Below are 13,950 nucleotides of genomic sequence, written 5' to 3' on the forward strand. Positions count from 1 at the left end.
GGCATCTATAAAGTACTTAAAAATTACATTAAACACATTTAATGTGCAGTCGTTTCAAAACCACACTTTACGACCATAGATCCTAAAAGATAGAAAAAGTTTAAATACTTACACATACCTGTCCAGAGTCTGAGGTGGGGACAACGCGTGCGTAATTCCAACCGCAAGGACGCAAATGTTCAGAGGCGTAGGCAAAGCTCTTCTTAAAATGGATTAAATTGCTCCATTCGTGAATCTTATCGTAATGAAGCGACGAATGAGACGATCAAGATAGACCGCTCTTAATGCCAAGCATAATTAGAATTTGAAATGTTACAGAAATAATATATAATCTATATATATATATGGGCATTTGTTACACGAAAAAAACAGTTTTGCTGAAGTATTAAAAAAATTTAGCTAGACACACAGATCTAAAAATAATTTCATTGAAATATCAAAATAATTATAAAAAACGCTCAAACTAATTATTAGAATGTTAAAATTGTTTGCAGCACTGCTTATCACGTTCAGATTTTCCGACATTATTATTTTGACGGTCCAACAAAGTTATTTTCAGATCTATGTCTATCTATCTAAATTTTTAGATATTTTTCATCAAAAATTGTTCTTTCCATATTCTGATTACAGTATAATCTAACTGCAATTAGAAAATTTGTAAACCTTGTGTAATTTTTTTTACATTCTTCCGTATTGTAGTATCATAATGTTCCACTATTCCTCTAATTCTACTATCTGATTTGTGCAGTTTCTGAAATTATTATCTCAATAAGAGCCGCCGCGAGAAATTAATTGTGCCTGAATTGCGCGTCATTATTTCGGATTCGGATGAACGGACGACTCAATCAGCACGCGAGCTCTCCGAACAAGGACTCGCGAATGCTTGTGAGAGAAGTCACTTACGCCATTGACATTATAGGGCATAGAGCAACCGGCTGTACGTGGTGTCTTTAGCCATCTCGATATCGTATCACGCGTATACCATATCGAGGTGGTTGCGACCACAGGCCCGCGTGCCACCGCGGCCTTCGGCTTCTCTCTCTACGCAGAGAGAGCTTCCCGATGAATTATTGCACCTCCACGAGCTGCGTGTTCCTCACATGTGCGTCGACGTAGCGGAAGAATGAGAAGAGGGATGGCGCGCTCGCGGCGGCAAGACTAATATCTTGAATCGAATCCCCGTATTATCGAAGGAAACCGTGCTGTTCTTAGCGTCACCCGGAGATCTGACGTACGAAATGTCAGACAACCGTAATATTAAACTTAATCTCCTCGTAGATCTTTAATATTACACAAGATGATTCCCAAGCAGAACACTGCAGATCACGATTTATGTTAACGTCGAAATGACGTTAAAATGAATCGCGATTGAACGAAACGTGGATTTTTAATTAATTATCTTGTAGCCATTTCAATGTCATTTTGATATCGAAATACATTACGTTGTTTTGGATAACTTTTTATTTTGCTTGGGTCATTAAGAGTGTAAACGTCAAAATATTTCACGCTTTACTATCTTCATTTAAGTAAAAATAATATCATTTAATTGAAAAAGATATTGTGCTATATAATTTTCGAAAGTTCATTTTATTAGTACCTTCCTTTTCAGCTTTCGTACTTTTTTAATACAAATTAATTATTATTTCGATTGTAATAGAGCGTGAGAAGAAGCATTATATTGCTCACGTCTGGTCTGTCAGCTGAATTCCTCCTTGCAACGACGGGTCGAATAACCAGGCAGAAACATCAGGACCACATAGCAGACATGATCGAATGATGGAGGTGATTTCGACACGCCGATACGAGGCCCGTCCACCGGCGAATACCCACTCCTCTATTCTCGTGAGTAACATTTTCTCTGACCTCTTCAGAATGCATTTTCTCAGATACTTACGCGTTTCTCCTTCAGAGTTCACGTTCTCGCGTCTACGTTTTCTATATTCGAAAATTCTAATAAACGAACAAGTACTGGAATAATGGGGGGCAATTGAAAGTTAGCGTTGTAAACAAAAAGTTCTTTTAAAAATAACAATACGCGTAATTGCAAAATTAGACATTTCAACTCTGATATATGAAATATTGATAAAATAACGAATTATTTAATCTTGCTGATCTGTTCCGGTCTATTTATGAACTAAAATATAATTTATTTTCTTAGAGATCCTAATGTTTTATTGAAAAATATTTTTCTCTGTATTTGACCTTCGTCTGTTACGTCTGTTTTATGTGAAATCTTTTTATTTTTTAAAGCATTTTAATTATATTGATCCAAACGATATGATTATACAGTAAATTTAAGTAGACCAGCAGAGAGAGAGAGAGAGAGAGAGAGAGAGAGAGTTAAGAATAGATCTAAGAAATTAACATAGAAATTTGTTGAAAAAAAAAAAGGTAGATTCGGCGAACGAAAGATTGATGGATATTTATTGAATAAAATATTCACATTTTAATGGATAAAAATTCGTCGATTTATTATTTGATAAATTTTTGTACATACAATTAATTTGTTTTTCTCTATAATATTTTCGCCTTAAATTCTCCAGCACATTAAATATTTCTGAGAGATTAATTATTCTTGATCGATTGTAATTCGTATATTATAATTGTGTCGTACACAATTCCCTGTAAATCACTCACGCGTTTATTCATCAGAGTTGATCTTCCAAATGATCTTACTCCACGTTCCTGTCGGATCGGAATCTGCCGGGTGTCGGTCAGAAGTTTAGTCGCGTGTAACATGGAGTAAGAAAGCGGTTAAGGCGAAGTTATTTGCGGTAGACGTATTTCTCGCGATACGTAATTTCCCCAGAATGTCCTATGCCGAAAGGAATCGCTTCTTCGACGGTCCCGCTCGTAAGCGGATTTACATACGTATTGTTTCCTTTTTCAGGTTGACCCTGAGAACTCCGTGGCATTAATCAAAGAAGGTAAATTCCTTGAACAAAAATCTTAATCTACGAACAAAAATAGTGATCTGTCGGCCGTTTTATACCGCCAGCGTGTAAACTGCAAATTTATTAAGACGCTGCTATTAATATATACTGAAATAATTTATCATAACTCGACGAATAAAAAAAGAGCATAAATAGTCCGCATGATAAATATGAAATAATAAATACATATTCTATACATTGTCAGTATACTTATAAAAAACTATTTTTGCTAGAATATCTTTTTTCATTTTCCAAGAGCATATTTCTGTTGTTTTTCGAAATGCACTGGCAATAAAACTGAAAAGAAACTAACTTAGGTACTACAAGAGATGTACGACCCAAAAATTTTAGTATCTAAATGAATCTATACCTGTGTCAAACCTTTTTATCTTATCGCTTCAACGAAAGATTAGATATTGTGAATTAGGCATTTTAGAAAAGTAAAGAACCTTTTCTATCAGTTCTATTTTTTTTTTTTTTTACAAACATTACGATCGCAAAACTGTTTACTCAAAGTATATAACTGTTATTTCGCTCATTCGGCATAGCGAGAAGTGCTTGCAAAGGCGCGATAGTTGACAGCAATGTCGACAGAGGCATAAAGCCACCTCTCCCTGTGCCATCGACTCATCACCGGCGTTTTATGTCCGTTTGTTCGGGACCGAGAAATTAGTTTTGCGAAACAATGCCGGTGTTGCGAGTCAGGCTGAAAGAATGCCCGCTTCCGCCTTTCAGAGGAATGGGAGACCCGCAAGAAAAAGGAGATTACCACCACGCGGCAGATCGAGACGAGGGTGAAGCGACAGGTTGTCCTCGAGGACGGAGAAGTCGTCGTCGACTCCGGACCTCTTGTCACCACAAACACAACCGAAGACGTCGAGCAACAGGAACATACGACTCAGGAGGTTCGCACATTTGTCGAATATCTTAGTCAGTTAGTATATTCTCTGAGACTCTTTTAGAATGAATCTCACTCTGATGGGTTACATCTAAAAAATTGAAAATCGATCCGTTTCTTTTTTTTTAAATCAATTTTCATTCTTTACAATGAGAAGAAATTAGAAAGTAAATGACTCAAAATTAATTCAATATTAACAGAAAAAAATAAGTTTACTGAAATATATCTATAAAAATTAAATATACAGATCTGAAAATAATTTTCAGTTGAACCATCAAAATAAAAAACTCAAGCATAATGAGAAATGCTGCAAAAATTTTGATATTTTCTAGTAATCATCTTGAATGTCCTAAAAATTATACTCAGATAGCTAAACTTTAGCAAGATCGTTATTTCCATGTATAATATACAGCATATAGAAATGGTATAAATAATTTGACCTCTTAAAATCTATTGATAATAATGCTAAATTATTCTCATATCTCTCAATTTTTTCTGTTATTTCTGCCCTTCCGTGTAATAATCAACAAAATCCCAAAATCGCGTATTATTAGTCGCAATAACTTTTACGAGAGATGAGTAACAGTTGGCAGAATTTTCTTCTTTCACAATTTTTCGACGCGCGTCCATTGTTCATTGATTCCGTATACATTTCGCGTATATCAGAATCGGCTCTCTTTGTAGTATTACGCGCCCGCGTGTAAGGAAACGTGCTTTTAACTGGTTCGCGAACCGGTGTTTAGAGACGCACGACTGGGGATCAACCGCAGGAGGTCGACTGGCGGCCGGCAGCAGGTGGTACTGTGACCGGAAATGGCGGTAACGTCGTGCAAAAGGAGCTGAATGAGACGGTGGTGAGGAGCCGCGAGGAGATCGAGGAGAGACTCGAGACGGAGGATCGTCAGCAGTTGGGAGATATCTCGGACGAGGTATATATATGCACCCGCGACACACCCACCATCTGAATTCCACCTGCGCGTGCCGCGGGGTACACGCGGCTGTATGCGCATTCTCTTACCTGGCGTCACGCGCCGCGGAAAGGTCGCGCTGTTTGTTCTCTATGGAGACTCGTCCTGTCTGATAGCTCGCACGAGTCGACGTGTCTCAAGCTCACTGAGATTCGGTCAGCATGGCGCCGGATATATTCACTTCACTGTCGTTACGAAATTATTTCAGTAACTGAAGAATTATAAAGAGAGCACGTGCGAGCGATGTTTCTATATAGGAGGTCATAACGTCGCACTTTTGCTGAAATTACGATTACGATATTTTCTACATACCAAAATGCTGAAGTATCTAAAAGTTTTGGTAGACACGAATCTGAAAATAATTTTGTTGGATCATTAAAATGATTATGCAGGAAATTCAAGCGCAATATATGTAGAATGTTTCGACAATCTAGTAACCATAGTTTGAGCATCCTGCTATAGGCTATGTTCAGATTTCCATCCGAGTATCATCCAAGTGTCATTTTATTCTTGTTATTTGCCGAATGTGCAAACAAGGATGACATCCGGGGAACACCCGAGTGAGAATCCGGAGCACGCTTCTACTAATAATTATTTTTATGGTGATATCTATAACATTCAGATTTGTATTTAGTTAATATTTTAGGTACTTTAGCAAAATCGTGATCAATCAAGAAGCTTACATTCAGATTAGAATCTTCTCTTTATTTTATTAATTTTTAAAATAATATACTTATTTACTCCTGAAATAATAAATCAGTTTTTGATGATATTTTATTATCGCGTTTATATTACTTCTAATCTAATCATAAATTATAGACAGATAAAATATCACAATTCTGGAAAAAAAATAGTTTATCTCATACTTAATTTCTATTTCCTTTCTAAATGAAAAGTTTTTAGAAGTTTTAAAATGTCTTATGTTCAAATTAAAATTCCTTCTTCGTTTTATCCATTTTTTTAAAATAAAATAATAACACACGTCTATTTCTTCTTCAGAAATAACACGTCAATTTCTGATAACCATTTTATTATGGCATGCGTTTCTGAGATGCTAATCACAAACTATAAATCAAGAATGTAGTTTGACGTTTATGTCGTTTGACGTGGTAATAGCGATAGATCGTCACGTTTCAAGTGTCATAATAACACACTGCACGTTTAACGCGTGTTAGCGCAGCTAGACAAGTCCGAGAATAGCTCGGAGTACGGAAAAAAAAGCTCTCACTCTCCCCCGATACCAATCTATGCGGCATGCAATCGCATCCGCGTAAATCGCAACGAGGTTTCACAAACCTCGCGGGGATACCCGGATTGCGAAAGACGGGCAACAGGTATAATACGCGAGAGAGGAGGCGCTCTCGCGCGCATGAACGATTCAGGACGGAGGAGGTCGAATCGCTCTGGGACGAAGAGGACGATGGAAGGACGGAGTTAAACGGCGAACGGGTACTGGCGAGCGAGAGAGGGAACGGGAGAGCGAGGGAGAGGGGGATCGCGAAAAGCAAGAGACAAAGAGAGAGAGGAAGAGAGGGAAAGGGATCTCGAAGAAGTGGAAGTCGATGATCTCTCGATTTTGCACTCCCTTCACCCAATGGCGATGAAGGAGCCATGAGATGCCCGCAGCCGCAGTCGCAGCAGCTGTTCCGCACGTCTCTGGACCGCGGCGGGTGCGATCAGCCGCAAATCCGACCGCGATAATAGTGTCCTGCGTACGTTCTCACCGGGTGAAATTAGCACGGGGGTGTCCTCGCGCGAAAATTCCTCGGAATTCATTCGCTCTTCTGTGTGGTCCTGCGCTCCCCTATAGTCTCAAGATTACTCGTCATCGAACAGGACCAGTCGTCCTCGCGCGAGAGATGCCGGGACAACCGCTCCGCGGAAAAAAGACACGCGCCGCTTAATCGGAGCCGGCTGGATGTATCGTGTCTCTTTAGCGACGTAATTGCAGGTATAATTAAGGTATAAATTAGTCGCATTGTCGTATCTGCATTGAAGTTGCATTGGATCGCGGACTCGTTCCGAATAGAGATTCTATAACGCGGTTTTAAACTCGAGATAGCATACTTTTGATCTACCTGTCCTTTTGTCAAATTCATTAAGTTGGAAGGAGTCTCAAAGAACACACCAAGTCAAGGAAAAGTTAAAATGATGATTTTTTATTTCTTTTTTCTTACAAAATTGTTTATTGACGTTAAAAATCAAAATAAAATCATTTTGATTTTTCCGTTGACTTTTATATATTCCTTGGAGTAAGATAGTATGAGTATAGCATATAATATAAAAAGAAACTCTTCCTTTTCACTCTTGTTTTGACAAAATTGCTTGTGGTCAGACTATAGAGTTTCTAGTTCCGAAATACATAATGCGCCCGCTACAAATAGATCAAATATCGGATCAGGTTCGACTGAAATTGAGTATAGTGTTACATTCGGCAAACAGTTTTCTCAGTGTCTGTATCGCGGTTCGTCATGCTCGTCATCGTCCTCGGCGTGTTCGAATACTGAGTCGTTCTTTCGACGAAGAGGTCAGAGAATCGTGTCGTGTCATTTTAAACGGCACTTTGCATAACTTTTAATTTAATTGCCCGATGACGTGTATACACGTATTTCTTAATACATAACTTTTCGAGATATAGATGTCAGTTGAACATAATTAAAGAAATCAGTGCAAATGTTGAACTTGTCAGATGTGATATTTTAAAGGAAAGTTATAAATATATAAAAATAAATCGAGAGAGAGAGAGAGAGAGAGAGAGAGAGAGAGAGAGAGAGAGAGAACGTAAAATAATTCGATAATTCAAACAATGTTAATAAATATAATTAAAACATGATGTATTTTTATTGGCAGTTATTTATTAGATGGCCATTATTGATTTATTTTTTATAGAAACCGATCAAAAGAGCAGTAACCGCTAGTTATTAATGGCTTTGATTTTCTGTTGTTATTAAGTTATTTAAATCCTCAGTCTCTGTATGTTAAACATCTATTAATTAATGCTTATAAAGATCGCGATAATCTTTTTATTTATTAATCTTCCTTTCTCATTTGTGGTATCTTTACATATTTATCAGTATATAGATTGCGCGAACTTGTTCCACGTTATTATTTGTTGTTGAACGTCACATCCCTTTTTAAAAGCAGTGTACTAATATTTTCATGGAAGAAGGAAGGAACAGGCAAGGCCATACCAGTCGGTTTCATTGTGTACAAAGAAAAATGACTTGCAGAGACAATAATTGATTGCGAGTGTCTGGCAAGGGTTAATGTAGGCTCACATCTGGTTTTCAGGCATACCAGAAGGCGGTGCATAGCAATAGGGGTGACTTACGGGTCGCTCTCGCCGAATCTTCGAAACAGTTGGCGTCACAATCCGGTCCACGGGTCATCCAGCACACGACTAGGTCAAACAAAGTCATCGACACCGAGAAGACCTTGGAGAAAAAGGAACTGAAGGCTGACGGATTAATCGTTACCGAGAAGAAGCGAACGGTCGAGCACGAAGAGGTGAGTCGCGAGAGCAAAAACTGGTTAATATACTCGCTGTCGTCATTTTTCTCTTCTTGTCTCTCAGTTTGCCTTTGGTAGTTTTACAAATTGTAAGACTATTCAATAATATGCGTAAAACACTTAATAATACATAATTAATATATTTCTATAATTACAATATCAAATGAATATCGGTGAAACAAGTAATGCGATCGTTTCTGCTTCAGATTAAAGACGACGAGGTTCCGGACGACGGGAGGAACGACGACGACGCCTCTGAAACGAAGAAGGAGAGCTCGCAGAGGTACATCAAGAAAAGAGAAGAAGACGTGGTAGACTACATCTCGGCCGGCGAGAGAGTCGGCCGAGAAATGCGCTACGTTGCAGAGACAACCGAAGGAGAACGAATAGGCGACTGGTCACCATCACCGACGGGCATGCGGACGACTCGTTTTCACAAGTATCCCGGTACGTGGCCTTTCTCTATTGATTTTCTATCGCCGCGTTCTACATATTTACGAATGGTTGACCAGATAATCAACGGATAATTGCGAGTTCTCAAGTATGACAGTTGATAAACTAACTGCGAATTGCCTTCCGTCCTCAAGTCTACTAGATGTTATCTTTAATGAAAAAATTTACATTCAACAAAAATTATTATCACACACTACTCGAAAGATTAAAATTTATTTTAAAATATATAAAGATATATATCGTATATTATATGTGTATATATATGTATATATATTTTACTATTAATATGTTTCTTTTCTTAAAAAAAGATTATTGCTAATTGTTACAGGTTTCTCGGATGCCGCTCGAAAAGATGCCTTGACGAAGAAACCGTTGGACCTCGAGGAAGAGGACGAGGCGAGAAAATTCGAAACGTCCAAGTGGCTGGAAAGCCATTTTGGCAGCGATTCGCGCTCTTCGCACGGATCCCTCGATGCCGATGACTCTCCTCTTCCGACCAGCACTAACACGAGCTACATCAATGTCACCATGAAATCCTGCACGCCGAAGGAGCACGATTATCAAAATGCAAGTTCCAGCCGTAATCAACGACGTGGTCGAGAGACAAATAACTCGCCTTCAGGATATTTTCATGGAATCAGCGAATGGTCGGAACGGTATCAAGGAAAAGGTATGAAAAAGAAATTTATTAAGAAAAGTACTTTTTCTAGTTGTTGCTAATGTTCTCTCTTAAAACAGTTTCCTTCTAATTTCACATATTGCAATTTATTTGAGATTTTGAAATTTAATATTTAATATTATTCTCACATATTATAATTTAAGTAAAAGATTTTACGGAGTAATTTTTTCCAGTAATTTAAAAAGAAATCTTATTATATATACATGAAAGACTATAATATGTCCGAAACGGCTTAATTTCAAAAATAGGATGTCAAAGTTGAAGAAAGATTTTTGTTTTTCCAAAAATAACCATTCAGGTTACTTCGATGACAAACTTGAAACTTTGTGTATAAATTTCAATATATTATAAAAGCTCGTTTTTGTTTTGAGACTATACATTATTTTTTTTATTTAATCAGAGATAGGCCTAACAATAAGAATAATTTATTAAGCCGTGTCAAACATGTAATCACATAACATTTTTGCTGCATTAATATGTGAGGAATCGCCCTTTCAAATATTTTAGAATATTCGACCATCTTGTTATAACATATTATTTTTACGTGTAATATAAGTTTGTAAATCTTTTTTTAAAAAAGATAACAAAGATATGTTACTACTGAAGTTTAGAAAATAACCTTAAACATATTTTAATATATATATATTACAACTTTATTATGATAAATATTAAATGATACACGAAATGGAAATGTAAATATAATGTATTCGGCACAGAGAAGCAAAATCATGCGCGATCAAACTCTCCAGTTCGATACGTGGAATCTTCACGTACCAACGGACATGCCCACGGGCATAAGAGAAATCAAGTTGAATCATCTTATTCGAAAACTTACGAATCGTTCCGACGTGAGTATCAGGATTCCGTCGAAGAACGACAACGTACACCTTCCCCACCGATACGTCGAAGATTGAAAGAACAAGTACGAAGGTTTCTTCATTATGCTAATAGCAATTGTTTTTGCATTTACGTTGAAAAATACATTAAAAAGTTTAGCTTATATTCTGCAAATTTTCTCTTTTGTTTATTACAAATATAATTTATAATTATTTATAGTTTATTAAATTTTAATTTATATTGATCTAAAATGTTTCATTGTTTCGCTGCATTACAGCAACTAAATTATTGATAATCTTTTATAGTGGGCGAAACCTGAAGAAAAGGTCAGTTCGAACGAACTTCCATCAGGTCGTACTTCAAGTCCGGTACACGTGGTACAAAGAACTTGGGAGAGTCGTAATCGCGACGTGCAAGCACAAACATCTGAACGCGATTACAGAAGTACCTCGCCACGATCTCGATCGATCTCACCGAAATCGCCGATAAATAATCGCGAAGAGAAAAAGTCGGATAGTTCACGAGCATCTAAAGGTAAGTTTTTTTCGTAATTAATTGCAGAAAACAATAAGCTATAGAAATAATATTCATATTACAAATTCATGAGTGTAAACATTAAAAATATTTTAAATTAAATCAAATCATGATTACGATCGAATTTAAAAACAATCTGATAACAGATAAGTAATAAAACAAAAGCTGGACTAAGGCCCGTATTTATAGTCGTGTTTCTGTTAAGAAAGCCAACTGAAATTAATTTTGAGTCGTGGAACAGTTCAATAGACGAATCTTGAGAGTTGATTTCTTGACATTTGTAATTATGACTCAAATGAGGAATTCAAATGAAATTTGTTACGAGATATAACTTCCCAAGTAACATAAAGCTTTGAAACGTCTGCGATAACGTTGTCTCAGCACTTAAATCGCAGCATTTTTGTCTATGACAATCACTGCCATAACATCCATTATCATATTGTGACAAAGTTGTAGCAGCAAAAATGGGACATTTTTGGGCTTTAAAGACAATGTCGCAGCCATTCACAGTAAAAGCAAAGGCTATATAACGTTATACATATAGCCTTTACTTTCGCTGTGACATACAAATTACGGTTGGATTATAGCTACCGGTACAGCCAAAATAGCTGTGGCTGCATTTTGATTTTTCTATTAGCTGTCATAATGATTACGCAACTATTAATACAACGAAAATAGTTTTGGCTGCCAAATAGCTGTAATTAAAACTGGCAGGATGTTATACTAGCTACATTTTTACTGTCGCAGCGAACATAGATCGTGTTACTTGGGTTGAATACTCTTTTTCACGATTCAATAGTCAAATTTTGAAACAAGATCTCGTAACACGTATTAATAACCCTTTAAAAAAAAATAGTGAAAAGTAATGAAATTCTTTTTTGTGCAAATATATTAGCTTGTTCCATTTTTTAATTATTGTGTTTTATATTGACGTGTCAGTAACTTGATTTCAGAATGGTTACTTTCAAACAGATAAAAAACATATAGTTTTAATCGATATCTTCAATATCAATGACATTTTAAGTATCTCGCCTGATACGCTCTTGAGATATAAGATTTGAGAAACGACTACAAATACGGGCCTAAAAACAAACTAATATAATAAAAGTCGAATAACATTAAAGAAGAATAACGTATCATCAACGTTGTTGTATTAAATATTACTATCTATTCATCTATATAGGTCATGGACCGAAGTATAAGATCGGCGAATCCTTTCGAAAGCTGGTGGGGAAATTACGTTCAGCTAGTACGGAGAGAAAGAACAAACGGGCAAGCGGTGGTTCTACCTCGCAATTGACGCAGACCGACGACAATGGCCCGACCTATTTGCAGTACAACGTGATCGATAGGAACATTCCTTTCGTCAGCGAAAGGGACGTGACGGAGGACAAGCCACCTGAAAGACCACCGCGATCACCGCGAAACGCTAACACGTCGAACAAAGTCACGAAGGTCACCAGGAGGGATGACCATGGTGTCCAGGAATGGCAACGCAGCGAATCCACGCCACCACCCTTGCAGAGGTATTACTTGGGCGAGGATCCTTTCGGCGGCAGTATCTACGGCCGTGAGAAAGGATACGAGAACGACCGAGACCGGCTGCGACACGGAAGACCACGTGGCTCTGGTAAAATTGCCGTAGATTCCGAGCACAGGTAATCGAAGTACTCGATATAATGAGCGAGACAAATTTTGACTGATAAGTTAATCCCCTACTTAAGTTGAATCGCTATGCTTGACACTGCCCCTCATAGTTATTCGCGCTTGCCGAAATATCTTCATATCTTCATTTAACATTGTACAGTGCAATATGGTGTCTTTTGTAAAATATTTTAGGTCTTCTGTCTTTTTCTGGTCTTATCCTTCAATTGGTAAAGAGTTACTACTTGAGGTTTATAAGGGAGTCTATACGAATTAATTTATTATTATATAGACATTAATCGAATGGAATTTATTTCGAAGTAAATAATTTTGATTAAAGGTATATAGAAAAATGAAAGGAGGAATATTATAGAATTATGAATGATGACGTTGATTTTCACCAAGGGAAAATCGATTGCGAATTGAAAGTATGAGGGATCTTAACTTAATCCGAAACACTCTACATAACTATGCATGAAACGTTTATCAGGAATGACGTAGTGTTCCGAAGATATTTCACGCTTTCATTGTCAGTAAAAATTTGTCTCTCGGTCAGAATCTGTCATCATGAAATAGACGACGAACTTGCTATCTCATGTCGCTCGATCGCCAAAGACGGAGTTAGTTGCGCAAGCCTCAGGAACCAAAGTGCGAGATCTAAATCGGGGCCGCTTGGGTATATCTTTAAGTCGCACCTCGGCGACTCCGGGTCGCTTCGATTTCGGGTGAAGGCTGCATGAAGGGGACGCATGGGAATCGAACGCATATACATATGACTCGGTAGGCTCACATTCGATCGTCGCCGCCGCAAACGTCGACGAGAGAAAATCCACACGACTAGGCAATCACCTTTCGGAAACGACCGCGTTTCAGCGTCACCTCCAGCTCCCTCGGCAGATTTAGCAAGTCCACCAGCAGACTGGTTAGCGATCACGAGAGGGAAGATCAGTTCCGGACCACTCAGACGTTACCGCGGAGCCTGCATTCCACCGGTGGTGAACAGTCAGCTCGCTCCCAGACCAGACGATACCAGGCACCGAACATCGGCAGATACGGCAAAATGAGCCAACATCACAGCAGCATGATCAACATATCGATCAAGAACACGGTGAACATGTCGCCCAAAGTGAGCGCGACGCCTGCTTACAGCACTCTTCAAGCTCCGCCGAAACCCGAACGTACGTACAAGTCGTCGCTGTCACGCAGCAAAAGCTTTAATATCGAGGCCAATAAGAACGGTGTCGAAACACCAACCCGTGTACCGTATACCTCCAATTTGCACCTAAATCGCCTAGACGAGACGCCGCCGTTGAAGAGCCCTGGTATTCTTGCCAGCATTAGCCGCAGTAACAAAGATTTATTAAGAGACGGCAAATATTAAGGTAGCCATTAATCACGTAATAAACTGTATATCGATTATTTTGGACGTTAAATTATGCTATCTCTTTCTCTGCAAATATATTATAAATAAAATCTTAATTTATCTTAGAGCGA

At 38.0% G+C, this 13,950-nt stretch overlaps 1 protein-coding gene across 1 annotated transcript; it reads left to right on the forward strand.

The window, feature by feature from the left end:
• Positions 1 to 1,773: 1,773 nt before the first annotated feature.
• chas (chascon) lies at positions 1,774 to 13,864 on the forward strand. The gene is made up of 11 exons (XM_018547575.1): positions 1,774 to 1,842; positions 2,891 to 2,927; positions 3,669 to 3,838; positions 4,575 to 4,760; positions 8,091 to 8,306; positions 8,516 to 8,756; positions 9,091 to 9,432; positions 10,158 to 10,363; positions 10,584 to 10,812; positions 11,996 to 12,470; positions 13,330 to 13,864. Exons 1-11 carry the CDS (start codon positions 1,774 to 1,776, stop codon positions 13,835 to 13,837), a joined length of 2,679 nt encoding a protein of 892 aa, XP_018403077.1. The 3' UTR covers positions 13,838 to 13,864.
• Positions 13,865 to 13,950: the final 86 nt, after the last annotated feature.

The sequence above is a fragment of the Cyphomyrmex costatus genome, unplaced genomic scaffold (genome assembly GCF_001594065.2).
Source record: "Cyphomyrmex costatus isolate MS0001 unplaced genomic scaffold, Ccosl1.0 scaffold122, whole genome shotgun sequence".
Lineage (NCBI taxonomy): Eukaryota > Metazoa > Arthropoda > Insecta > Hymenoptera > Formicidae > Cyphomyrmex > Cyphomyrmex costatus.